The sequence below is a fragment of the Crocodylus porosus genome, unplaced genomic scaffold, assembly GCF_001723895.1.
Source record: "Crocodylus porosus isolate Cpor-Errol unplaced genomic scaffold, CroPor_comp1, whole genome shotgun sequence".
In the NCBI taxonomy this organism is placed as follows: domain Eukaryota; kingdom Metazoa; phylum Chordata; order Crocodylia; family Crocodylidae; genus Crocodylus; species Crocodylus porosus.
In genome coordinates this window covers 50,469,973-50,497,079 of record NW_017728931.1, presented here as the reverse complement: position 1 = coordinate 50,497,079, position 27,107 = coordinate 50,469,973, and the positions used below count along the sequence as shown (strand labels likewise).

The following is a 27,107-nucleotide window of genomic DNA, read 5'->3' as shown; positions in this document are numbered from 1 at the left end:
GCACTTGCTGTCTCTCCCCCCGCGTGAGGCGTAGCTCCCCCTCTCCCGGAACTACCCCTGCTAAGTTCTCCGCCCCCCATTGGCTGCTCTGCCTGTTAATCTGCGAAGGAAAAGGGCGGGGCCAGGCCAAACCGGGGTTGGGCGGGCTACAAAAAGCGAGTGCCTCGCCCTGCCCGGTCTGATTGGCTGCGGTGGGGGACAACGGGCGCTCTCATTGGCTGTCGCGAGGGGAATGGGTGGGGCGTGTTTCTCGGGCCGCGGCGGCTCCACCCGGCTTGAAACCTCGCAGTGCCGGTGTGTGCGAGGCAGGCGGGTGGGCGCTGGGAGTCTGTGCGAGGCGCCGGCACTGAGGACGAGTCGCTCCCTGGCTAGAAGCAGCCGCCGCCGCGGCTTTCCCCTGCCGATCGCCGGACTCAGGTGACTCGCGGGCGGGCGGGCGGGCCCCGGAAACACGCGACCCCTTTTATTGATTTTTATGGTTGGCGCAGGCCGTGGCGGGCTGCGGTTGAGGCGGGCGGGCGCCGTTTGATTTCCTCCGGAGCCACGCTGGTACTGCCTGGTGCCCTCTGCCCTCCTCTGGGTGCAGGGCCCGGGGCAGGCTTTGTTGGGGGTGCATACCTAGGCGGTCTGATCCCTCCTTGTGACTTCCCTTTTTTCCCTTTCAAGTGCATCCAGGGGCGGCTCCTCCTTGTGTCCTCCCTAGCCAAGCAGGCTGCAGTCGGGCTGGGCTCCCAGGACCAGGCGAGGAGGGAGCGGGCAGCTGCCCATGTGATGGAGCCCCCCTGCTTTGAAGGTGTCCAGCTACTGGTGCAAAGGAGCTGCTGGTCCCTTAGCTGTGCCCCAGCCCTGCCTGTTGCCCCTCTTCTTGGAAGTAATGGGGGGGCGCTAAAGGGGGGAAGGGGTGAAAAAAAGGCCCGTTTGGCAGCTGTCAGGGTTCCAGCTTGAGTCACAGGCCAACAATCCTGCAACAGACATTGCAATGGGCTTGGCTTCCGCCCTCAGATCTTGACTTCCTCATTCAGTTTATTCTGTATCGTTGAGCCAGGAAAGAGAGAGCGAGCGGGGCGGAGGGAAGGGAGTGACGGGGCAAGATGAAGCTTGCAGTGCAAAATCTGGCAGATCCCTGGGCTTTCATCCACCGCTGCTGCTCCAGCAGATGCAAGAAGAGTCTAGCTTCTCACAGCCTTGTTACCAGCCTGCCCCCACAGACGAGAAGAAAGTTGAGGAGCTTCCCAGCCCCAGTGGGTGGTGGGTTTGTACCCAGCATGTCGTTAATTGGGAGTTCTCATCTGCCTGGACACTGCTTGAATAAGCCTTAAAGCAATGAGTATAAGAGGGATGTTGTAGCTGTGATGGTCCAGTATTTAGGTGAGAGGTGAGGGTTTCCTAGGGTCATTTTTATTTTATTTTTTTTTTTTAATTGGACCAATTTATGTAGCTGGGATTGAGTTAAACAAGCTTTTGAATGCAAGACATTTTTCTTCAGGTCATCTGTTAGACAGGAGTTAGATGAGTCACCTGTTAACCAAGACTTAGATAAGCTTTCGAATGCAAGACATTCTTCCTTGGGTCACCTGAGGAAGAAAGTCTTGCATTTTGAAAGCTTGTCTGTAACTGTATCCCAGCGACATTAGTTAGTCCAATAAAAGATACCACCCTTAAAGTAATGCTACATTCTTTATAACACACTGCAGTTTTGATATGTTGGTCCAGAGGCAGCTGTCTCAGTGGCTGCTGAGCTTTTCTCTTCTTGGTATGTCTTCCCTTGCTGAATGATCTTTGTGCTTTATCTGCACTGCCTTCTCCTCAAGCTTTTCTTTCCCTTGTCCCAACTTCCTGAGCCGTGCCTCATTAGAGGCAGTGGGGGACAGAGCCTAGGCTCTTTTGAGTAGCACTGTACCTGAACAGCTTGTTGAAGTCATTGCATGCAGTAACGCATGATTTGTGCTGGAAAGCTGAACATCTTATCATTGAAAAGGGCCAAGCCCACAGGTCGTGATGCCCCTGCCCTTCTGTGGTAAAACATACAGGCTCATTTGCTTAAAGGTGTGGAAGCTTAATGAGCCGTAATTGTAAACTTGAAACATGCCTCATGAGCACTGGTCTCTTTAAATACGTTTTCTCAGAAGTAGTGACAAAGGTAACAGCAAGATAAATAGTTGCTGGCTCTGTAAAGGTGCTTTCTGACTTAGTCACAAGCTACCTGGTGACTAAGTTCACTTACCTTGGTCGTGCTAGTGAAAGCTGTAACCCTTGGTGCAGACCTGTATCAGCTTACCCTCCCTGTCTAGAGCAATAGCACTTGAATGTGGTATATGGCTAAAATGAGATTAAGCACCCCACTTGGCAGAAGCATTTAAGGCAACTTTGGGTGGAGGAGAAGGAGCTAATAAGTACAGGTGAATGGGGCTCTTTTAGTATTTAAGAGCCTTGAAGTTCAGGATAACTGAGAGGGCCCTAGTAGGCACAGGGTGCTATCTGCCATCTTGCCACATGAAGCTGTCTATAAATTGCTTTGGAAGTGGCAGTACAACTTGCTTTTCATTCTGTCAAGGCCCTCGTCTCCTGACGCTGGCTGTAGTGGCATGTCTGTCCCGGGTGCCTGCTTGAAGTAATCCGTCAAGTAATGCTGTGCATAGTCGAAGGTTGGTGCTGCACACAGAAAAATCTTTCTTCTGTCTTAGGATGGACTTGGTTAACTTACAGTACTTCTGTGAAGGCAGGTGTAGAGTAGCAAATGGCAATTGAGTATAGATGCCAGATTAACATCTATGAAATGTCTGCGCCCTTCAGACTAGGCATGGCCAGTACAAAGTTCTGTTTTTTGTGTAGCATGTCATCTTCCTTGACATCTTGCTAGGAGCTGATGATATTGAAGTTTTCTAGAGAAGAGGAGTCATGCTTAAATTTGCCTGGCCACACAACACGCACCTATTCATTATAAACAGGATGACTGATGATGATTTTTTTTCTCTTGCTTCAAAGGATCTGACTGCTTATTACAGCAGTATTGTGTAGCTTGTCAGTAGGAGTAATCTTTTGCTCACTTCCTGTCTCAAGTCAGTCCTCTAAAAAAGCCTAGATCCTTGCCAGTTTAACATTTTTATTCCTTAGGACAAGAGGGAGAAACAGTCAGAAATTGCACCAGTTGCCTATCCTCAAATGAGTGCAAGAGAATGCAGTGTTGTATCTAAACTTAAATGATAAAGCAGCATTATTTAACTAATGAAAACGCCAAGAAATGATTTGTCCGCAGTGTCATTTTGGGGAGGGCTCCATATTTCAGACAGAGTCATTTATGTGCCATCTTAAGAGTTAGTTTGGCTGGTGTTATTTAAGGAAAAAAAGCCAGTGGCTGACTGTTTAGTGCTCAAACTCTGAGACAGGTGGCAGCTCTAGTATTTGTCTGGAGTTGAAAGTGTGTCTAATGTGCTCAGCGTAGTCGGAAGCTGCAGGTGTTCAAATCTGTTCAGAGCAGTCAGGCGTAGTGGATAATGCAAATACTTGGCATCTGATTGCTGGGGCCTACTGTGAATGCTGCAATGAGCAGCCTAAGCGCATGAAGCACTCACCTTATTGGTTTGGCTGGAAACACTTCACGCTAGAAGCTCGCAGGCTAGTTCTCTTCTGAGCTGTACCCACAAAGCGGATGTACGTTTTGTGGTTGGAAAAAAAAGTGAGATTTGAAGCTGCCATAGGGTCTACAGTAGATTGAAATGTAAGCTAGAGGAGGTGTCTGGTTCATGACTGGAAATACCAAAAATAGCTAGAAGAGAAAGAAGTGGGGATAATTTCTCTTGATCCTGCTGCATCTAATCTGTCCACTTCTGACTCCAACAAATTATGTTGGACTGTTCGATATTGGGAGCCTAGTTAATCCTTTCCCCCTCTGCGTCTTGTTCAGGGTTATGTCACCGAGGAATCTCTACGCTTAATAGGGTGAGATCAGACAATGGACCCATTGGAGGTACAGGCACTCTTATAGTTAATCTAGGATTTATTAGAATGAAGAAGTAACATTTCTGCAAGGCAGAAATTCAGCTTCAGGGTATCAGAAAACACGGACAAGCTCACTAACAGTTTAAGTTAATTTCAAGGGCTTCACACTGATATGAACCTCCTCAAAAGCGGCTTGCATATTGTGACTGACTGTAGGACTGCATACGTTATTCATTGTACTTGCAGTACTTAATAAGAAAAGATGCTAGATAACATTTGAGGACTATCTCTGGCTTCTAGGAACAAGATATTTAGGCTCTGTTTACTTGATATTTGTTTCCAGTGTAAAAATGTATGTACAGACTGTTGCAACGCATGCTAAGTTTTAGGGAAATTTGTCATGCCTCACGTGCCATCTTGGTAACGTCTTGTGGTTTAGGACAAAACTATAAGAGCGCAGGATTGCCTGCGGCAACATTGTTTTGTATTAGCAATCAATTTAGCTGCATGGTGATTTTTGGGGTGACTTTGCATCACAAGTATTTTTCAGTCTTAGCACACCAGCCAGTGGGACTGATTCAGTTTTCTGATGCAAAAGCACGTGGAAACAACTAACTTGGTTCAAATAGTGTGCCCTGAGACAGCAATACAAATGCAGCCCCTGGACGTTATTGCAGCCGGATTTGTCCTGGCAAGTGGAGTACGTTAACTCCAGGATTGTGTTAATTTCTGGTCCACGTTTAATTATGGCTTCTTCCTTTCATGCAGACTTTCTTTTAGTGTCTGGGAAATTGCGCTGAGTTCCCAAAACAGTAATCTTTTCAACATTGTTTCATGTAGCTTTCGTAGAATACTGGCGGCCTCTCCGTGCCTGAGTTGATGCCTTCCCAGATTCCTTCTGCTGCGCACCCAAGGTCCCTGCTTTCAGTCCCTCCTTGTTAAACTGTTACTATTGCAGGCAGCACACTGCTTTCTTGAGCATCCTTAAAGAGAAACAACAGGCTTAGTAACTTTTCATTAATGACACAAGGATTAATGTAATTATCAGTTATATCAGGAGATGGTTATTTATGCTTCATACCCTGTCATCTTCATTGTCTAAGTACCCAAAGTTGGAAACAATATTTTGGATTAGTATGTCCAGGTTAGTTTGAATTTGCCGTGTGGACAGGCAGTGTACATGCATTAATGTTGGATGAAGAGAGGTAACATATAATATGGACTTGCGTACTCTGCCCATTACTCCATGAATTCCCATGAGCTTTGTGTTTCCTCTAGCTGTGCACGTAGGATAAAAGATTCATCTTTCTTTTAAAAGCACTGTAGGGTGGAGTGTGTCCCCCCCTTTATAATGTACATAGCTGTTCTTCTAAAGGAGAGTTGAGAGCTGCTTAGAGTGCCTTTAATAAACTGAAATTAATGAACGATGTGTTGTGGGATCTTAAGAGCATGGGAGGATCTTTATAATTCTGAATACTGCTACCTATCGAGAGCTACCATTTTACTGAGCAGCTCGGTAGGAAATGCGTTCTGATGTATGTTGAGACACAGGAACTGCAGGTCTCATTTGAATGCATGCAAAACAGATATTCGGCGTGCTGAGGAAAGAGAATTCTTTAGTTTAGAGGCAACTTACAATTTAGCGTTGCCAATTTCAGGCATTCTGACACTCAAAATGCCACTGTGGTCTATCGGGCAATTTCCTGTTCAATCTAAGATTAACGTACGCTCTTGTCGTGGCTTGCTTCGTTGAGACTTAATAGCCTTATTACTCCAGCCAGTCTTTAAATTGTATTGTACCTATCTTTGGGTAAAGACCCAAGGTGCATCAGAAGATAGGTGCAGGAGACTTAAGTGGTTTGACTTCTTGAGCGCAGGCCACTTATGCCTGAACAAGGGATACTTTCTTTAGCCAGTCTGACTGGTTTTAGTGGTATGCTGGGTGCTGCTTTGTGAGTAGTTTGGAGTCGCTGAACTGACTTTCTACAGCAGCCTTTGAAACATGATTGTGGAGTTTTAGTTTTGCCCTCTGAAATGTAATTTAAAGTTGTTTGTTAAACTCTCACAAATATGAAGTTACACCAGTTTATAGACAATTACTTATTTCTCAGATGTTTAGGATGAGAGAGAGAGAGATGAGGCTGTTAATCCTCATATCTGCATAACAACTTTCACATATGGGTCTTAATAGCCTTGTGTCTGGGTTGGATTAAAATTCAGTAACTTTTGAAAATTAAATTTTATTTAATAACTAGGCTCTTTCCAAATTTAAATTGGACACATGATTCTTCTTATTTTTTTTAATCTCTTTATGCTGGCAACATATATTAAATCTTAAACTAGTTTGTTTAATATAAGTGATTGCTACCAAACTTACTTTTTTTTAGAGTCTAACTGCTGAATTGGAGGCAGTTGCTAGCCAAATGTCCGGAACTAGTCTTGTTAAACTGCTAAAAATGCTTTGGAGAACATATTTTGCAGATGGAGAAAATATTTTCTTTCTTTCGGTTCTGATTAGATCATTCAAGGTTGAGAAAACAGTTGGCAGTTAAAATCAGGAAAGCTTGTGTAGGTCTTCAATCTGTCAATGAAGATGAAGTCCAAGAGGATGAGATCCAGGAGTTCTAAAGGCTTGAACAGTTGGTTCAATTCACTAACATTTATTCAAACTGTTTCAATAAATGTTTTGTGATCGTGTTGGGTATAATTTAATGAATTCCAGGTCCATCTGAATACAGCTTAACACAAATTGCAAGTAAATGATTTAGTAATTAGAAAAGGCATTGTTCATCATTTTTTCTAAAATAGAAAGAAGATCTGGATAAATGAATATTAAGATGTATAACATTAAAGGAGATGTGCCTAGATGCATTGGCACTTCTGCTAACCAGGAATTTGCAGAATTAATGTAAAAGTTATATTTAGTAGGAAATCATCATGAAAATCAACTTTGCCTTTAAGAAAATGACTTAAGAGTAAATGGAAAGTAAAATTTCATTTTGATAGCATTTGATATTGGGTTGTTTTTGATTTTGTTGTTTTTAATCAATCTTCTGTTCAGCAGGTTATATTACATCATGTACATTTAATAGCAGATCATAAAAGCTTGAACTGGTTTTGCAAACTGAAATATTTATATACCTCCATGACCTAGAGGTTTTTGTGCAGGTGTACCTGAGCTTGCAGTTGGCATACATAATGTACAGCAAGCACTATAAAATATCTGTTACTCTGTTTAAATAACATTGCTCATCTTACTTTAGCACTATGAGCGGCTAGAACACAGGTGAGTTAGACTAAATCAGTGGTTCTCAACTTATTTGGCCCCATGATTCGGGCACGCCGTTGGTTCGCATGCTGGGTCTAGTGTAGGATGTGCCTGCGGTTGTAATCTGGCACATTGGCTCAGCCTCTCACCTGTGTCCAGTATGATCTAGCACACCAGGCTGTCATCTGACATGTAGGGCTTCCCTGTGGGTCCAGGAATTTGGAATTGGGAGAGCAGCAATTAACACTGCTATTGCTTACTGACTGCAAAGTTTCCAGACCTGTGAGGAGACCCACAGCCCAGATGACATGGCTCTGCAAGCTGCAGCTAGCCCACAGGCTGGAGGTTGAGCATGCCTGGACTAGTGTCAAGTCTTTGCTTCAAGGCACTCATCAGCTAAAGGAGGCAGAGGAGTGACAAAAATGCTTTTCTCCATGTGAATTGTTCTCAAGCATTGAGGAATGCTAGAGAATATCCTCCTTCAAGTGGAAGGTATTAGACTTGGGGTGCACCGATAAAGATGTTATTGGCTGATCCCAATCGCCAATTACTAACTAGTCATATTGGCCAATACTGGTCCAGTAGCTGCTTTACAGGAATGCATCCTGGCAACTTGGAAAGCAGCCTCCTGCCATTAAGTCTGTGGGGGGGAAGGGGCATGGACATGAAGCAGAGAGAGGCCCCCGTGGTGCAGGGACTGCGGCAGCTGCTGGGCAGTGAATGAGACCCGGGTTTGCAGGGCAGAGCTGTAGGCAGCTCATATGGGGGTGTTGATGGGGAGGGGGTGGCTCACTGCTGCTGCGTACCCCCCCGGGGGTGGAATGGGGGGCATGTGCCTCCCTGGTTTTGTGTGCAGGGTGAGGGTGGGCTGCCTGCTGTGGGCTTGTGGCCCAGAGACTGTGCTGGCCTCTTCCCAGAGATGGGGCTGCACTTATGGAGGGTGGGGGTAGGGCAGGTGACAGAGGCAGTAGGGGGGTTGTGGAGCTATGGCAACCCCCACCCCCCGTAGCCACCCCTCCCAGTGCCGCCACTGCTGCAGGTCACTCACCCCGTGCACAAATCGGGGGGGGGAGAAAGCCTGAGGGTGCGTGCAGCTGCGGGGAGATGCCCCCTGGATGACCTGCCTGCACTGCAGGCACCACAGCTCCGCCCTGCACTCTGCCTCGGGGTCACATTCACTGCCCTGGCTGACTAGTGCTTGCCCTACTCCCTCCCTCACCATGGGGGCCTTGATCTGCCCCCCAAAGACTTAGCAGCTGGACACTGCTCTCCAAGCTGTTGGGTGGCATTCCTGGCCACATGCGTGCTGTGGCTGCGTGTATGCATACAGCATTTATCAATGACATTATCGGCCAAGAAAAGCCGATTGCTAATAATGCTAATTTACCTGTTATTGGTGCCGATCTGATGCGGACCAGTGCACTTTTATATATTAGACAATTTCTGAAATTCTAAAAGATCAAGCGATGCTTATTATATGCATAGTTTATCCTTTTTCTTTTCTTTTTTCTTTTCTTTTAGCAAGAACATATTTGACACAGAGTATGTAGCAAGAGATGAGGTGGGGAGAGAAGAAATTTCATTAGAAATATGAAGTAGGCAGGGAAGGGTGCAGTGAGCAAGGAAAGTCTTAACGTAGAAAAATGAAATAAAAATGGCCAAGTGTTCCCATACCTGTAGGGAGATGGATAAGTAAGTATGCAGGGAGGCATGTAAGGCCTTTGTGTTGGATTATTGTGATTACAGTAAGTATATTTAAGAGTCTTGACCTCCATCATGAACTTGGTATGTATAGATGATGAGATGGTTTTCACCATAGCCTCATTGGAAACTACTGTGGTTGTTTCCTTGGCCAGAAAGGGCCAGAGACCCCTTTGGTGGTTACTTCTGCTTTCAAAAGGTAGTCTCCCACTGACTGTTTGCATATGAACTGGTTGTTGGAAATCAAAACTGAAGCCCCTAACCAGGCCTTATCTTCACTGTGGTTTTTGTCATGCTATGCAGATTCTATCAATGATCCATCTGAGCTACTTGGAAAAAGAATCTTTTATATGTGCCTGCTTTCTTTCCTCTATTGACAGAAAATACAAATGTATAAATTATTGATTTGAGAGGCAAGTTCTCCAATGTGACTGTCCCATCCAGTTGCTCGATGTGAAAACAAGAATGACTCTTTATGGCTTCTTTCATTTCTTGGAGATCTCAGAACAACAGAGACTCACCGTGCCTGAAGAAGGGTGATTTATGCCTGAAAGCTTGCAAAAAGCTATTTCCCAGCTACTCCACTGGTCTAATAAAAGATTTCACATCTACCCAAAGAAGCTTGCCTGTTTATGGCTGTAATCTCTCTTTTTCTGGTATGATATTGTACCCTAGTTGGAAGCAAGAACTAAAACTCAGCTCCCACTGTGTCCTGTAACACAAGGAAACAATATACCTTTTAGAGGACTGCAAGCCCTAGGAGAATTTCTTTTATTCTTTTGAAGCACCCCGAAAACCCTGACTGGATTAGGTCTAAGACTGTCTTATTAACCTAAAGGCAGTGTGTTAGGGAAGAGATGGGAAGTGACCTTAAGATAAGGAGTATGAACTAAAACGCTGAAAAAACCCTTCCTCCTTCTGATGGAGTGTCCCTGAGGAATTCTGCATATCTGATCAAAACTCTTGCAGCTCACAGTCTCCTGGGGCAAGTCTTCCAGCAAAACAGCTTGAGCGGCAGGGATGGGCTGCAGCTTTCTAAACTGCTGCTGTCTCCTTAAGTGGGATTACTCCAGTGAGTGGTCACGAAGAATGTGCTCTCCCCCTGGAATGTTTTCCTTGTGGGCATGCTGTCTCCGGGAGAGGAATTCTCTCCTCTGCTGAGAAGGCATGTACTGTACATGCATTAATGAGAAACAACAGTTGCAGAAAGGATATTATGCAGGATTATAAACTTGGAATACATATTCCAAGCAAACGGTGTTGGGAGGCCGCCAGGCGACATTTGCTGTTCTAAAAATTGAACTTGAATTCAACACAAGGGTGCACCTCCCCTGGGAGCAGCAGTTGGTTTTTCCAGTGTCTGTAAAGCCTCGTTAGGCTCGATACCCAGAGACACAATGCAGTTCACAGGGTTGGTCTTCCTGCAGGCAGGAGGTGCGATTTTTGCTGCATTTGTCGGCCTGGCCTCATTAGCTGTAATTTAGTTAGCTCTGGTAGCTTTAGCAGTGAAGCCACTGGAGCATGTATGTGCCTGTGTTTTACAGCCCATGTTGATGCCCGTGCCACTGCATCGTTACCTGAGTGATTTTAAACCAGTAGCGCTCCATGTTTCGGCCCCCACAGGGCCAGGTGAGTGGCATGGGGCCAGGTGGGCCTGATCTAGTGCACAGGGCCATAGCCTGCAGAGTTCCTCAGACTTGTGGGAGTCCAGTCCTGGGGGCCTGATCTGGCTCTCAGACCAAGGGTTGAGCCGCCCCTGTAATGCTAGTTTGGGTATGTTTGGTCATGCTGTCTCTGCATCACCTGATTCCAGCGTGGAGAGAGCCTTGTTCCAATAGCATTTAGTTTCTGATGGCAGGCAAGGCAACTGTTGCAAGCACCCATTTTTAATTTGTAATCGTAGTCTTACCATTCATTGTACTTTGTGGTTCTTAGGATTTGCCACTGAAAGCTCCAGTATCGTAAATCAAGAGTGGTGGACTCTATGCTAGAGTATGGGAGTTCTGCTTCCTGGAGTTACCAGATTATGTTTGGGATTAGACTAAGAGACTTGTCTGGGTGGTCATGTAGAAGCATTTACCTTGCATTTGCCAAGCTGGAGACCTATAAAGATAAAACCTCCTAAGGCAAAAAGTCCCTTTCAGTTCGCTCTTTCTTTCTCTTCTTTCTTTCTCTCCCATTTGTGCTTATCTTAGTCATAGGCCAATTCACGTGTGTGTATTAAGTGCTAACTATATACCGTGTTGAACACACACATTCCTTGTTGCTTTCTTTCTGAGGGACCTCTGTAGGAGGAGGGCACTCTAATGCTGGATATGCCTTAATTCAGAGGTTCCCAAACTTTTTCTTATTGCGTACTCCCTTCCAGGTTTACCAGCTGCCCAGGTACCCCTCCCAGCATGAATTTTATATTTTTAACCTTTTAAATGCCAATTGCTGTTTATAATGCAAATTAAATCCACCATTACACAATTTCTTCTGCATGTACCACCCCCCCCCCCCCGAGATGTCTTGCCTACCCCCAGGGATATGCGTCCCACAGTTTGGGAACCCCTGCCTTAATTTACAGTCGATTAAATGTGGCAGCTTGCAAGTCTGGGCAATAATACAATCAAAATGAATTTGCAACAATAACTGCCAGCCGTCTGCATTCCAGTTGTGAAATTGCTCTGTCTTTGTATGAGTCAGGATGTAGCTAGAAAGGAAGGGAACACCAGTAATGACTACTATGAATCTTAAGTAAAAGCTCAGCTGGGAAGAATGGGACAACTCCCTCGATTGGAAGATGAGCATAGTTCAGTATCATTCAGTCTAAGGAGTATCGGGATGAAATGCCTGCCTCGACCCCTGCTGTGGTGGTCAGCATTACGTAATGGGGGCAGCGAGTTATGATTTTTGGCTTTGTCTCCAGTATCAGGCATAGGATTACAGGGCTGGAAGGGACCTAGAGAGGCCGTCTTGTCCACCACTCTCCCCCTGCACTCCTTCCCACACCAAGGTAGGAGCAACTACATCTTGATTATTTCAGTGCCTTGTTATCATTACAGTTAGAAAACTTTCTCCTAGCATCTAACCCAGTGGTAACTAACCTGCTGCATGTGTGCTACTAGTGGTATGGGAGGCCAGTATGTCTGGCACATGAGCTCTAGGTGTTGAGCTGAAGGGGCGTTGGCAATGGGAGTTGGAGTGGCATTTGGGGGAGGGGTTGAGAGGTTGGGTTTGGTGCCGGCTTGAGAGTTTGGGCCCAAGGGAAGTGCAGGAGTAGGTGCTGCCAAATTTGGTGTTGCCACATCACATTGGTGATGGGATTCAGAGGCACTGGGCAGCAGTGGTGGCTGATTTATTAGAGTGGCACTGTGTATTATACATTGGACTTAAATGTGAAATGCTGGCTAAAAAAGGCTGACCCGTGCTGTCCCTTGGTGTAGTTTAAGCCCATTACTAATTGGCCTTTCCCCATTGGGTGTGGCGAACAACTTGTCTTTTCATAGCATCCTTTTACATGTTTGGAGACTGTTATCATGTGGTCTTTTTTTTAGACTAAGCAAACCCAGTTCTTTCCAGCTTTCCTCACAGATCATGCTTTCTAGACTTCTGATCACTTTTGTTCATCTTTTCTGGGCTCTCCAGTTGGTCTACATCAGGGGTCAGCAGGGTTTTTGGGCACAATGGCAAAAATACCTGCAACCTCAACTTGTAAGATGTTGATGTGCTAGGGGCGGACGATGGAGGAGCCACAAGGGGCCTGATCCTTGTTGTGGCAGTGCAGCCCTGGCCTCTTCCCCGCTGTCCACCCTGAGGTGTGTGTGCTGTGCTCTGGCACCCGTGCCAGGGGTTGCCTACCCCGGTCTACATCTTTCTTGAAGTGTGGCATCTAAAAGTGGATACTGCTGAGGCTTTGTCAGTGTGAATCATAGTGGAAGGATTACTTTGCATGTCTTACAACTGACACATTTGTATCCTGTACCTTCTAGTAGAGTTTGTCTCCCTGCCCCCCAACTCCCCAATACAACATTGATTTGTATTTCGTTTGTGATTCACTATAGGCCCTAGATCCTCTCCTGCATAGCAGTTGCCCAGCCTGTCATTCCCCAGTTTGTATTTGTACAATTGATTATTCCTACCAAAGTGTAGTATTTTGCATGTTCTCGTTATTGAATTGCATTTTATTATTTCTTCTTCTTTTTCTGGTTTGCCTTGGTCATGTTGAATTCCAATCAGGGTAGATAAAAATCAATGATTTTTTTTTAAAGGAAAAATGAGATTTTTTTAATATAAATTGGATTTTTTTTATTTAAAATTGATTTTAAAAAGTTTTTATTTAAACTATAATTATTTCCCTTTTTTCAAAGTAAAACAGCTTAAAATTAAACTTTAATTTTAGCATTAATTTAATTAAACTTTAATACAGCATAGGCTAAGGTATACATTTTATTGTGATCTGTTAAAATCATTTAAATAAAATGCGTTGAGTCGATGAGTCTCTACAAAAAACTCTGGAGTGAAAGACTGATTCTTTTTTGTTTTACCCCCTCATTCATATGTACAATCTGAGGTCAAGCTTTAAAATTTTGCCACAATTTTATGTATTAGTCCAGTGGTCTCCAACTTTTTAAAGTAGGAGATCAGTTTTGGCATTTAAAAGCAACCCGAGATCTACTGTACACTCACACCACTCTTCACCACCCCTTCTCTCCTCCTGCCCGTGGTCCAGCAGGTGAGTCTGAGGGGAGGAGGGGGAGAGTTTGAGGCAGAGGGAGGAAAAAATTATTTGGGGGGTGCACCTCCCCAGCAGGTAAGTCCCATCCAGCTGGGGCCTCACTAAACTTACCCCTGCTCCTGCCTCTGCTGCACTGCCCCCCACTGCAGGGGCCTCTGTCTAGCCTGCTCCTCTTCCCTCCTCCATGGACTGCCCTACTGGGCTGGGGTGTGCACGTGTATGCATGCGGGCACTCAGCCCCCAACCCCAGCTTTGGGTAGGCTCCACGATCTACTGCAAGAGGCTCCAAGATCTTACCAGTGGATTGAGATCCACTGGTTAGTGACCACTGTATTGGAGCCTTGACTCTGCAAGGGATGCAGGGACTCATACATGACATGTGTCCTCCCCACCCCCTCCTCCCATCAACACTTACAACTCCATACTGCTGCCAGGCCCTAGCTCCTGCTGGACTGCAGCCTCACACCCCAAGCCCCATCATCAGCACAGAAATCTGTGAGGGCATGTGCCCTCGCCCCCACTTCCTTCCGCCATGTGTCTCCTATGCAGGGACTATACTACTGGATGCAAATATTAGTTAAGTCATCATGGATGTTGGAACCTGGCCTCTTGACTCCCAGCAGATACTCGGATATGATCATGTGTATTCCTTGAACCCACCTGGATGTTATCAGACTCCTGTTTTATTTTCTCTTCTTAAGCTGTGTGTACCTTAACTCTCAGATTATGAATATTTGTGATTCTGCACCTGTTAGGTAGGTTTATTCTTTAGCTCATGGAAAAACAACCATCTGCTCAGTAACTACTACCCCCTTGCTTCTGAATAGTTCTGGGTATTTCAGTTAAATGGCCTTTCTTAGTCCATTTGCATTACATACAGAAATGTAAGCATGAACTTTTCAAGTGCTCAGTCCATGTCTTTTTAAACTACAGTACTGCAGCATGCGAAGCCAGGGATCACAATAGCAGAAAGCATGGATTGTTATACACCTGGTTTGTAGACTTAGGAAATGCTTGTACCAAATCTACTTTAAAACTGTATTTAATTGTAAATCAACATGTTTTAGTTGTTATATCAACCAACAAAATAGACCTTTCTTTTAAAAACCAACAAAATATACAGTGGGAAAGTTGATTGAAAAAAAAATACATGAGGCTTATGACTTGCTGATTTAAATCAGTGATTTATATTGACTCAGTTGAATTCTGATTCTAATCCTGTCGTCTTAAGTGCTTGCAACCTTTTCTAGTTTGGTGTAGTTTGTAAACTTTTAAGTGTAGTTACTATTAATCATCCAAGTAATTCTCAAACATTCAGAGCGGGGAACAAAACATCCATTAAACACAGGTCATGGTGCAGTCTGGTTTATGATGGCATTACAAAATAGGATAGATAAACTGGAGGATCGGACCAAAAGAAATCTCCTGAGGTTCAGCAAGGACAAGTGAGTGCAAATTCCTGCACTTAGAACAATCCCATGCAGTGCTACAGGCTGGGGATCAAATGGCTGAGGAGCAGCTCTGCAGAAAAGGACCTGGGGATTACAGTGGACAATAAACTGAGTATGAGCCAACAGTGTGCCCTTGTGAAGAAAGCTAACAGCATACTGGGCTGCATTGGTAGATGTGTTGCCAGCAGGTCAAGGGAAGTGATTATTCCCCTCTATTCAGGACTGCTGAAGCCACATCTGGAGTACTGTGTTCAGTTTTGGGGCCCCCGCTACAGAAAGGATGTGGACAAATTGGAGAGAGTCTAGTGGAGAGCAGCAAAAATGGTTTGGGGGCTGGGGCATATGTCTCATGAGGAGAGGCTGAAGGAGCTGAACAGAAGAGAAGACCAAGAGGGGGATTTAATAGCAGCCTTCAGCTACCTGAATGGTGCTTCCAGAGAGGACACAGCTCGACTCTTTTCAGTGGTGGCAAATGACAGAACAAGGAGCAGCTATCTCAAGTTGCAGCAAGGGAGGTTAAGGTTAAATAGTAGGCAAAACTAGTGGGGTAGTGAAGCACTGGAACAAGTTACCTAGAGAGGTTGTGGACTCTCTACCCTTGAAGGTTTTTAAGACCTGGGTAGACAGATCCTTGGCTAGGATGATATAGTTTGGGCTGGTCCTGCTTTGAGCAAGGGGTTGGACTAGCTGACCTCCTGGGGCCCCTTCCAACCCTCATTTTCTGTTCTAATTTATAAAAATATTGAAGAATGCCAGAGCCAGGAGAATATCCTGTGGAACCTCCCCTTTAATACATCCGTCTAGTTTCAGTGATAACTACTGCTCTTTAAATTTGGCTTTCCAGCTGTGTGTACATCCACTTTTCCCCATGGTTTCATCTCTATCACTCAGTTGGCTACGAACACCATATGAGATGTTCAGCATCCTACGTCTGATTTACTGTAGTAGTTCTCACTCTCTTTTTAGATTCAAGGCAGCCCTTGGAACATACCAGCTCTTAGTTTTGACTTGCTTTTTGATTACAGAAAGGAAAAATAGAGCAATTCTTCTGTTGCAAAGAACTTGGAAAGGCCACAAGAGGTCAAAATGTTTTAAATATTGTGGGTTCCTATTTGAAATCTCGGAGTATATCTTGTGAATTATGTTTGCACACCTAATAGTGCTAACATTGTGTTCACCCTTGAAAGAATCTTAAGGCACCCTGAGGTGTCATGGCACTCTAGCTGAGAATTACTGTATTTTATCATAGCAAATTTTGATATTTCAGGTTTTGCTGCAACCAACTGGTTCTCCAGTGGCAACCAGGACTTTATTGTCTCTCGTGGGCAGGGGCAACTCTTTGTGTATTGTTCCTTCTCTAGACATCTTGATGTATCCAATCCTGAGGCCTTTGTCTGGATTAATCCGTCATAGGGAGCTGAGGCTTTTCAATAACCTTGGGAAGGTGCGCATTGGCAATAAGTTGCCATCACTGGTTGATAGTCACAAGTTATTCTTAAAGAGTTTTGCTACCTCAAACCCACCTACCGTACGTTCTAGTTAGGTGGCGGTTGCTATGTAATTAAATTTCTTAAGTATAGCTATCTTTCTGTGATTTTTTTTTTTTTTAGTAAACCTATGCTCAATACATTTACTACTGCAAATAAGAAAAGAAATCATTCAGTTAGCAAAATTAAGCCAAAAAAATTAGGCTGCTTAGATCAGAGTCTGGAACAGGGCTTCTTGCCTGTGTGCACTGTTGATGTATGTCATTTCAGATCAGCCAGACTCTCTTTTCAAGGTCAGATTGTTTAAACACTCCAAATAAGCAAATAATTCAGGTTTTCCATTGAGGAGGAGATTTTTAGCAGCGATCAGAGCTGTACTTTGGTTGACCAGTTACACTCCAGTTCTGCAGGGCAGAATTTTGTCTTGTCAACAAAACCTGGATTTTGTTCTTCTCAGACAGTCCTGAGCCAATGCACTTAGAACGCTGTTACAGCAGGATAGTTTGTAGGCTCATTCAAAAAAGGACAGGTGAGCCACTCCTCTTCAAATATTTGAACAGCTCTAATTGGTGCCATTCACGTTTTTAAAGGGAGTCTGTGGATTTACACAGCTTGCTGCTCACCTTTAAAAATTTTTAAAAAAGAGAAAAGAACTAACACTCATTCTCCTTCTCTCCTTGATCCTTTTTCTGTAACACTAGCACAAAAGCCTCTAGACGCATCTTGTGTCAAGGATCATTTCCCGTGGAAATTAAAGATGAGCCTTTTTTTATCCAAGCAGCAAGACACTATTAAATTTAATAAAAGTAAGCTTCCAGAAAAATCACCTCTACATCTTCCTTTCCTCATGCAGACTACCAAGCATACATCTAAGTTCCGTCACAGTGAGCTGTTTCGGAGGGTACGTTGTGTTTCTGTCCAAGTATTTTATATCCCCTATTACCCTAGCACCTCACAAGCAGAGGACCCTGTCAAGATAAAAATTATTGATAAGGACGTACTGTTCTGTGCCCTTGCAGTAATTCCTTTCCCCCAGAAATTGTCCTAAAACCTGTGGGACTGGCCTGTGATCCTCGGTTAGTGACGGCCTGCAAAGTTCAAACCAGCAAATCTCCTGGCTTAATACTATGTACTTGTATTTGTTTTATATGCTTCTCTTTCCAAGAAACACTTGAGGAGGAGAACAAAATAACTTTTAAAACAGGAGAACAAACAAGAGAACAAAACAAATTGAAAGGCAGCTAAAGTATACAGATAAAACGGCGATTCCCCAAAATAATATCCCAGCCTAGCTCTGTCGACTAAATGCCTGCCCAAATAGGAAGGTCTTGCAGCATTTTGGAAGGATGTCCAGGCTATTAATGGTCTAATCAGCATTCATTTGAGCCCTACGGTAAATCGGATGGTAAAACTCCTGCTGGTGTTCGCCCTTCTTGAGTATTTTTCACTTGGTTTCAGCATTTGTCTCCACCTAGATGGTTGCTGTTGATCAGTGTAGTTCAAGGCCATCTCATTGAGCAGTGGCTCAGTCCCAGAAATAACAGTTCTGTGGCTGCTGACAGAGTAAACATGGGGCTGAAGGGGAGGAGGGGGATGTGGAAATAATACAAATTGTTCTGGAAAATTAAATTGCAAACAGGATTGCTCCTATTCTTTTAAGAGTCTCAAAACAGTCCCTAATACTGAAAGCTAAAGGAAACATGTTCAGCGAAGGGGCACATATTAGATTGTTTTTTCAGGTCGCCAAAGGTGCTTTGAGCAATCTTATGGGCACTTAGCAGCCACCCTGCAGGAAAGAGATGTGGGAAGGAGAACCTTTTAATTCATGAGCCACAGAGCTGTACATGTGCAGCAAGACTAAAGCCAGTTAAAGGCTGTGTTGTTTTTTTTTTTTCTTTGGGGCAATTTGAGGCACGTATGCATGCTTCCTCCTGGCTCTGTAGGGGATAGCTAATGTCTTAACTGAAAACCAATGTTTAGTTCATTCATCACAGAAGAATCTGGAGAGAAAGATGGACATCAGGGGTTCTCAAACTTTTTTGGTAAAGTTTGGACAGCATATTAATAAATATCTTGTGGGCGCCTCCCTTCTATTCCATGACTCTGCAGACCACTTCCCTTTCCTCTACAACAGCATGACATCCTTGTGGTAATTATACAGTTACTTATATGGGAAAGGCATGTGTTCAGCTTTTTGTTTTTTGTTTTTTTTCCTCAATGGAATTTGGCACCTGGGTAAGAGAAAGGAAGCAACATTTGACCAGTCAGCTCTCCAGACTACCATGGGCTGCAGTCTGGGAACAACTGGGTTAAGAGATGCGTAACATTCCATTTCCTTGTGCATCATTTGTGAAAACAATACTAGGAAGGAGACTTCTAAATGCTGAAAAGAGGATGATCCTGACACATTTTACCTTTCCTATAAGATGATGTTGCAGCAAGAAGAATGATGGCAATTATCCCAGGACTCGCGTAAAGATAAATATCCACGTGTTGCATCATCTTTTATACTCAAAACATAAACCATTGAGCAAACAAACTACTTCCAAATTTGTTCCAGCTTCCAGTTGGTGCATTTCCCACAACCTGGGGTTACCTGCTCAGCGCACATATTGATTTTTTTTTTTTCTCTCAGTTTCTAAACATGATGTAAATTCTGCATGCACTTACCACATGAACTTCAATAGCAAATAGGATTTGAGGCAAGTGAAATCAATGTTTGGCCATAAGTGTCACAGTAGTTGTGCTTCTAAGTTTCAAATCTTATTTGCTTAGCTGTGTATGAGGGTTTGGCATTTAGCTCACTGAATGCTTCAGCATTACCAGCTTTAAAATGTAGCTAGGTATCACATCTCTCACTGAACTGGGCTCTTCCATGGCATTGTTCTTGCAGTGACTCCCCCCTCCCCCTGACTCATTGGCTGCTTCAGTGCAAAAGGCTGCTGAATAACCCTAGCAGCAGGAGCATCTGCATTATTTTGATAGATGCTAAATTCATCATGGGGGGGCGGGGGGCAGCAAGAAATAGGGGATACAATGTTTACCAGGGTGCCCACTGGGGGAACTAGAAATAATGGCCACAAACTGGAAGAGAGAAAATTCAGATTGGACATCAGGAAACAATTCTTTACAGTGAGGGTTGCCAAAATATGGAATACACTTCCAAGGGAGGTGGTGCTGTCTCCTTCCTTGGAGGTATTTAAAAGGAGATTGACTCCAGCCAGGTGTATATCCATCTGACCCCACCACTCATTCCCACCCAGGGCAGGGAGTCGGACTCAATGATATAATAGGTCCCTTCCAATCCTAACAGCTGTGAAGCCCCAGGTGAAGGGAACATCTTGGAGCACATCAATAGTGGGCTGAAACAACAAACTAGATTGTCCTTTATGCTGCTTACAGATGGTTTTGAAGGCTATCCTAAAATATGAGGTACAGACAACATTGATCCCTGCAATGATTTTAGCAGCAGCACAGGAACACCTTTGTTTCTGCTTTGGGTTTCCGATTTAGCTTCTGTATTGCACAAAAGATAGGGCTCTTTTAGTGGGCCCAATTCTTTAACTACCCCTGAAAACAAGAGAAAGCAGTCATCCTGGAATGACCTCAGTTACTAGAGAGGGAGGTGGGATGGGTAAGACTGGAAGTATACCATAATACCTCCTGGCCCATAACTCCAGGCAGCTATCATAACCATCTTGTGTGTGACAAGCTTTTCTTGCCCTTACTGCCTGATGAGTTCAGTGCTCCTGTGTATGATGTACAGAAGAAAAAGAGTCGCTGAAGGAAGGGGTTGGAGCAGTCTCCTTGCTGTGCCTGCCTTCACATCCTATGAAAGGGTCTGTGCTGTAGGGAGAGTGTGTCTTGGAAACTCCCTGTGGTCTCATTTATTTCCTAGTCAAAAAGTGTTCATCTTTACCCCTGGCCCTGGTCTTGAAGGGGGAATGAATCTCCAAGCTGTAGAAAAGGAGTCAGGAATATGTATTTCAGGCTGTATGTGAAGCTCCTTGGATTATGCTGGTTACTTTCAGTTTCATCATTTCCTGAAGAATCCTAATTTAGTTCAAGTGCACAGCCCTTGATGTGTCCTGCTTGATTATAGCCAAAAAAGGCAACTCTTTGGAGTAGCATTTACAGGAAACTCTGTAATGGAGGGTAGAGTACAGCTGTTGCCTTGCCAAACCTGATGCAAGCATGAGCACAATGAACACTCAAGTTCCCTTTTTTCTTTGCTTGAACCCCTTGGTTTGCTTAGGACCTGCAGCAAATATCCACAGCTGTCTGAGGTTCTCAGGACTTCTGGCTGAATCACCAGTCTGTTCTTCAACTTCTTTTGTAGTCTCTGAGACCACTTGTCTTGGAGTGTGGTCTGGTGCTATAAGTGTCTGACAGCAGGATGAAAGAGGCCCGCGTTTCGGTGATGATCTCATCTATAGGCATGTGCTGGCCAGCCAGCGTGAGATTGCCAAAGCTGTTACTCAGCTTTGCATCTGGCCAGTGGTAGGTAGTTTCTTTGGTGCTTTGCTGAAGAAATCGGGCCTAAAATATTACCAGATTGCAAAGACCCTGCTTGTGATTCTACAGTCTCTATTTTTCTTAGAGCAAGATAGTTTTTAATTCCCTGTAGAGGTGCGCTAAAACATCAGTTGCCTATTGGATTAGCACTGATAAAAGGGAAATGTACATTATCAACTATCGGGTTTTTTGGGGGCTGTTGTAGCTGATTTAACGTTCTCTGATAATTATGCCTTCTGGCCAGGTCCCCCTGACACCTGGACTCTCTCCTGTGAGTTGGGGTGACCCTGCATACACCCCCATCCTGTCACCGGCAGGCTGGGCTGGAGCAGAGCAGCTTCTGCGGTGTCCCACGTGCTGGCACGGACTGGGCTGGGGCCAGGGCGGGCACTGTAAAAGGTACTGAATGCTGCAGACGTGACTGGGATGAGGAAGGGCTGGTAGAGCTGAGCTGTCCAGCCCAGCATGACTCAATCCACAGTTAATATTGGTTATTGGATTGGTATCAGTGAATATGGCTGGTTAATAATCAGCTATGGGTATCCACCAAGAACATCTTTATTGGTGCACTCCTAACTCCTTGCATTTTTGGCTTGAATAAACTTGACCTCAGTTTAACTCGTTCCATGTATTTTGAACGCCAGAATTTGGAAACCAGGTTGAATCCTTTGTTGCCTAATGTCTGTGATTTGACCCAGTTTTTCATTGATAGCAGTTCCCTGGTAGTACTAGTGTTCTTGGTTGCAAGGATAGGCTGAAAGGTTGAGTCCCAGCTGTGTGTGTTGTCCTCTCCTCGGATTTGTTTGTCAGGCAAGAGTACTGCAAAACTTTCTGCTTTTTTGAATTCCCACTATTGATGTGAGCAGGCAAATGTAAACGCTTGGAGTCCTCCCCAACAGTGACGTGTAAAAAGTGACTATTATCTTGCTCCCTCTGCTGTTAGTTCTAGTTTGTGGCCTCTCCAGAACCAGAGCAGCAAGTTGGGATGTCTGCTTCACTTCACTAGTTCTAGGAAATTCAATTGGACTGAGCTCTGTGTCTTTTACCAGCATCTCTTGGCTCAGATCATAGTGGGTGTTTTATAGCATGAGCTTGTAGCTCTCAAACTGTGGAGCATTACTGAAACCAGATCCTTCAGGGGGCTGAGCCTACTGGAATACGGATCTTTACCTTTTTTTAAAATGTGAAAATACACGGATGGAGAAGTGCTTCTGCACTATAGGGAATTGCCATCTTGGTCACTGGGGTGGGAGGCATCAGCATCTTCATGTATTTGGCGCTAAAGTGTTAGATTTCTGGCTAGCAAGCTGCTTGGAGTAGATGTGATGTCTTTTATTAGACCAACTGAGTGGTTGGAAAGAAATGCTTGGCAAACTTTTGGGCACAAGCACCCTTCTTCAGGCATAAGGAGTCTGCTCTTCTGAGATCTTCAGCAAGGTCTGAGATGTACTTTAGTTCCAAGTCCAAGTGATGCTGTTACTTGTGAAGTTGACCTTTTTTTTTTTTTTTCCAACAGCAGTGAAAACTCCCCTCTGCACTGCAGAGCAGAAATGAGTTCAGGATTTAGTACAAAGTTTAGTACAGCTAACTGTTTGCATGTATGTGGGGAAGTTTTAACCAGTGAGTGGGTTGAGCCTAAGTATCCAGCTTTGGTCAGAGCTGACATTTTTCCAGACCTCACTAGCTACTGCATGTGTTTGCTAACACAGAGATGCAACGCTTTTTGTTGATCCTGGTTCACTTTTGGGGTTAGGGGCTTTACTGCAGAAGCTATTCAACACCTTTTGTTTCCCTGGGGAAATTGCTGCGCTAGTACTTTTGACTATTTGGCTTTGCAGATTTGTTCATATACCAGATGCGAACAAGTGTTTAGAAGCTGTCTACAAGGAAAACCAGAGTGACTGCATTTGCTGACAGGCTCCTGCTGCGTGCATGGTCCATGCATGTATTCTTCTCCCTCCCTTTCTTCTTCCTTCTTGCTTGATGAACAAAGTGTTATTGAACTTGTACAAAATCAAAATCTGAGTTAAGGGCCTCTTAAATGACTGTGTTGGTGGCCAAAATCCCGGAGGATAATGCTGTTGTGAAGTTAGTTCCTTTTTTTTGGCCAATGAGCCTAGATGTATACCGTTTATTTGGGTAAATGATAGGCAGCACTAGAATTGTTTCAGAAAACCCAATTTATGAACTAGAATGTCTTTGGCAGAAACGCACCTGATGCTTCATCAAAATCAGAACCATTAAATCCAAACTGCCTTCCTTAGAAATCCCCCAGTTATTTCCTGATGCAGTTTTCTGTAACTTCTCCGTTGCTGGACCACAGCTCTGTAACTGTGTTCATAAAGATGTATCATGTTTTTATAGCAATCATATTTTTGATGCTGCTTAAATAGAGGGTTTCTGCATTTGGAACCAGTGTCTCTGAGGGCTTTCCTTCTGAAGATGATATGAGTACAAACTGAGGTAAAGCCAGACCTCTGGGCTCACCGTCACCCCATATCTGGCTAAGGGAATATCAAGTGCAGGTGTTAACCAGGCTATTAAATTGATCTTGGAATAGTCTGGAAACAAAGTGCCACTTGCGTGTCAGCTTAGGTAGTACGTGGCATTTGTAACGAGTCAGGATATTTGTAGTCTAACGTACCTTCAGTGACCTCGGAAATTGCACAAAGATTTTGGAGTGGAGGTGAAAGAGAGGAAAGAGCAAAAAGGGGTTTTAAAACACTTTAGAGTTATGCACACAGTTTAGTGTTTGGTGATATCAGCTTAGAAATCCAATCTTACTTCAAATTTATTGTACTAGCTACCTGATACTTACAGCTCTTGGTGCTGTGGTGGAAACACCTGGCACCTGTAGCCTTGACTCCAGTTGGTGACTTTCTGTTTTCTAACAAATAATAGTTTTTAAATGCTTAGTGCTTTCATTGTTTCAAGTGTACATTTCTTCCTGTCATCTTGTCTGAAAAGCTTGATGAGATGCCTGAGATTGTAGATGAAAAATTAAAGTGGGGGAAGGCCAGGAACTCAAGGAAGGTTCTTAGCAAGTGCTTACTTTATCTCTAAGGCTTGAGTTTTAAAAACAATTGTTGTTGCTGTTTTTACAGGTCCTTCGATATAAACCATCATGGCTCAGAGAGATGTTGATAAGTATCTTTATGTGGACAAAAACCTCATTAATAACCCCCTGGCTCAGGCTGATTGGGCTGCCAAGAAGCTGGTATGGGTCCCATCGGAGAAGAATGGGTTCGAGGCAGCCAGCGTTAAGGAGGAAGCAGGCGATGAGGCCATAGTGGAGCTGGCTGAGAACGGGAAGAAAATAAAAGTAAACAAGGATGACATCCAGAAAATGAACCCACCAAAGTTCTCCAAAGTGGAAGATATGGCAGAGCTGACTTGCCTGAATGAGGCCTCTGTACTGCACAACTTGAAGGAGAGATACTACTCAGGGCTCATCTATGTAAGTAAACAGTCTTTTTTTTTTTCCTTTGAGCTCAGACAAATGGCATAAATGCTGAAGCCAACTCCAACATATACACACATTGATGCTAAGCTGTCCTGTGGAAAACCTTTGTTGCTTCTGTCTCTCAATGCTCAGGACTTTCTCCCTCAACTAAGCCAATCCCTGTAGTTAGAGTGAAGCCTTCAAAGAATGCTGTGGGGAGATGTTTGGTTTTTTGGCATTTGGATGTCTTTGTTTGGAGAACATGTTTTGAATACCATTAACTCGCTTTTGGCTAAAAAAGAAGAGACACTGAAAAGCAGTAAACAGGAAGCCTGATCCAAACTGAGCTAAACAAGAACAAAACCCAGTCATGTATACCTAACATCTGGCTTCCTTTTTCCCACGTCTGGAACCTCAATGGGAGGGAGCATAGTGCCAGGCTGGAGTTTTAATCTCTGTCTGAGATTCAGACTTTCAGAATGTGTGTCCTAATCTCTAGTACCAAATGCCCTTTGTCTACATGTATCTGTAATGAAATCTATGTAACTGGCAGGTTCTCTTCCCATTCTCCACCCCACCCCACCCCCATCCCCCCAAAAAAGAAATGGAGAAGAACAGCACAATGCTGTCATTGGCCTGCTTCCCTGGAAATGGCAAAGGTATCTGTACATAATCTGGAGTCATAAAGTATAAGGGTTGGTCTTACATGGACATCTGTTTGTGCACTAAAGCTGCTCTGTGCCTTTTGGATAGGGCAGGATAGAAATCTCACTTAAATTGGAGAAGAAAGATTTGGAATCTATACTGATTCTGCAGTTGCTGTTCAGACTGCTCTGCATTTAACAAGCAGATGGTATGCAAGGTTTGATCCTTGACAGCCTCAGCTTTAACAGAGACTTCTGGGGACATAAGATGATTTTGTCTCTACACTAATGTAGCAGTTCAATGCAGTGACTGCTTTTGAAGAGACGGATTCCGATTTTTGTTTGGCTCCAAACTAGTTCCTGTTTGCCATTGTAGAATTACAGCACCGGTGGTCAGGGCTGGCAACAGAGGAGGCATTTACTGGCAAATCCTGGCATTCAGTATCTCTTAGAAGCACAAAGTGGATTCTTTAGTGTTCTGTGTGCACACCTCTCTTCACCTCCCCCTCATTGTAGTCCTGGAAGAAAATCAACCTAGATCTTCTATAGTTCCAAGAATGCAGAAAAAACACATTTGCCGTTTTCTTTTCCACAACATCCTTCTCCATTTATTTCCCTTATCTGACATCTCCAAATGTCAGGAGTCTGGCTCTGACAATATCCTTCTGATAGGATAATTTAGATGCCTGCTGCCTAATTACCCAGAGAAAAATACCCCCTTCAATAGCCAGTTTCTGTGAAAGGGCATAAACTAGATTGGCAGCCCCAGTGGAGATGAAGGTCCCATCCTGGATAGCACATGGCAGGAGCTCACTCAGGCTGTGTCTCTAGAATCAGCTCTTTCCTGGCTGATTCTGTGGCCACTTATGACCCTCCAGGAAAATAAGGCAGGCAAGCACCTGCTACAGAATGGGTGTGGTTTTTTTGTAAGGGGGAGTACCTTGAAGTGCAGCCTTCATGTTAAACCTCTCTGCTAACTCCATGACCTGTCCCTGGTGTGGGGGGACCTGAGGGAGGTGATAGATTGGACCTCTTGCACTGGGTCTTTCTGGGTTACAGAATAATTCTGTTGTTGGTTTTTGTATGTAACCCCTGCTGCCTCCATCCCTTTACACCCTCACACTTGGGGTTGGAGGTACTTTGTACTGCTGAGCAATGAGTGTGTGTGTGTGTGTGTAATGTTTTCCCCTCTTCCTCCTTCCTTATAAAGTCACCAGATAATGTTTAAAATAGATCTTACATCTTCTAGATAAATTATTTGGAATAGGAAGCCATTATCAGGATCTGCAGCTAATGGTAGGAAGTGTGTTTTAAACAAGGATGGGAAATATATCCCATCATATGCTTTATGATGGCTATTTCACAGGTCTTGTGAGATGTCCTTTCTGTTTCAGAGAGTTAGCCCTGTGATCCATGAGTGTAATAAACGGGGGGTGGATGGAATAACTTGTTTAAAAATGGGTAGAAGAAGGAAACCCAACCTAGCAACGTGCTGTTTTGAGAGAGATGGTCCTGCCAGTCTGGCCCAAAACAGGACTCTGCTCACTTATGAAGTGAGCTGACCAGACAGGCCAGCAATTCTCCTCAGTCATGAGATTAGGATGAAGGGCTAAAATCCTTTCAGTTGCACTGGACAGTAGCTGGGCACTAATTCTAGAGAGGAAGAGAATAACGGCAAACTACCTCTGGTATGAAGTTGCCTGGAAAGGTCATAAACACAACTCAGCTTTGTTCTTGGCTCCTCTTTCTCTTTCATGCTGGTAGGGCTCTCTTTCTGAGATGCATGGAGGGTGTTTCTCCCTATCCTTCCTGTGAAGGGGGTTGGGAAAGCTTGAGGCTAGGCTTGCAGCAGGAATCAGATGTTTGAGCAGGGAGTGGCAGACGGGTCAGGAACTTAACTGCAAATCAGTGTCGCACACTGAAGAGTGCTTACAGCAGGC

General features: G+C 44.3%; 1 protein-coding gene across 1 annotated transcript in view; it reads left to right on the top strand.

Moving 5' to 3' along the window:
* The first annotated feature begins 307 nt into the window (after positions 1-307).
* Positions 308-27,107, top strand: part of MYH9 (myosin heavy chain 9) — a 90,574-nt gene continuing 63,774 nt past the window's right edge. The window contains exons 1-2 of the mRNA XM_019544829.1: positions 308-417; positions 24,186-24,538. Coding sequence (XP_019400374.1) covers positions 24,206-24,538 — 333 coding nt within the window. The 5' untranslated portion in view covers positions 308-417; positions 24,186-24,205. The remainder of the gene's footprint in view (positions 418-24,185; positions 24,539-27,107) is intronic.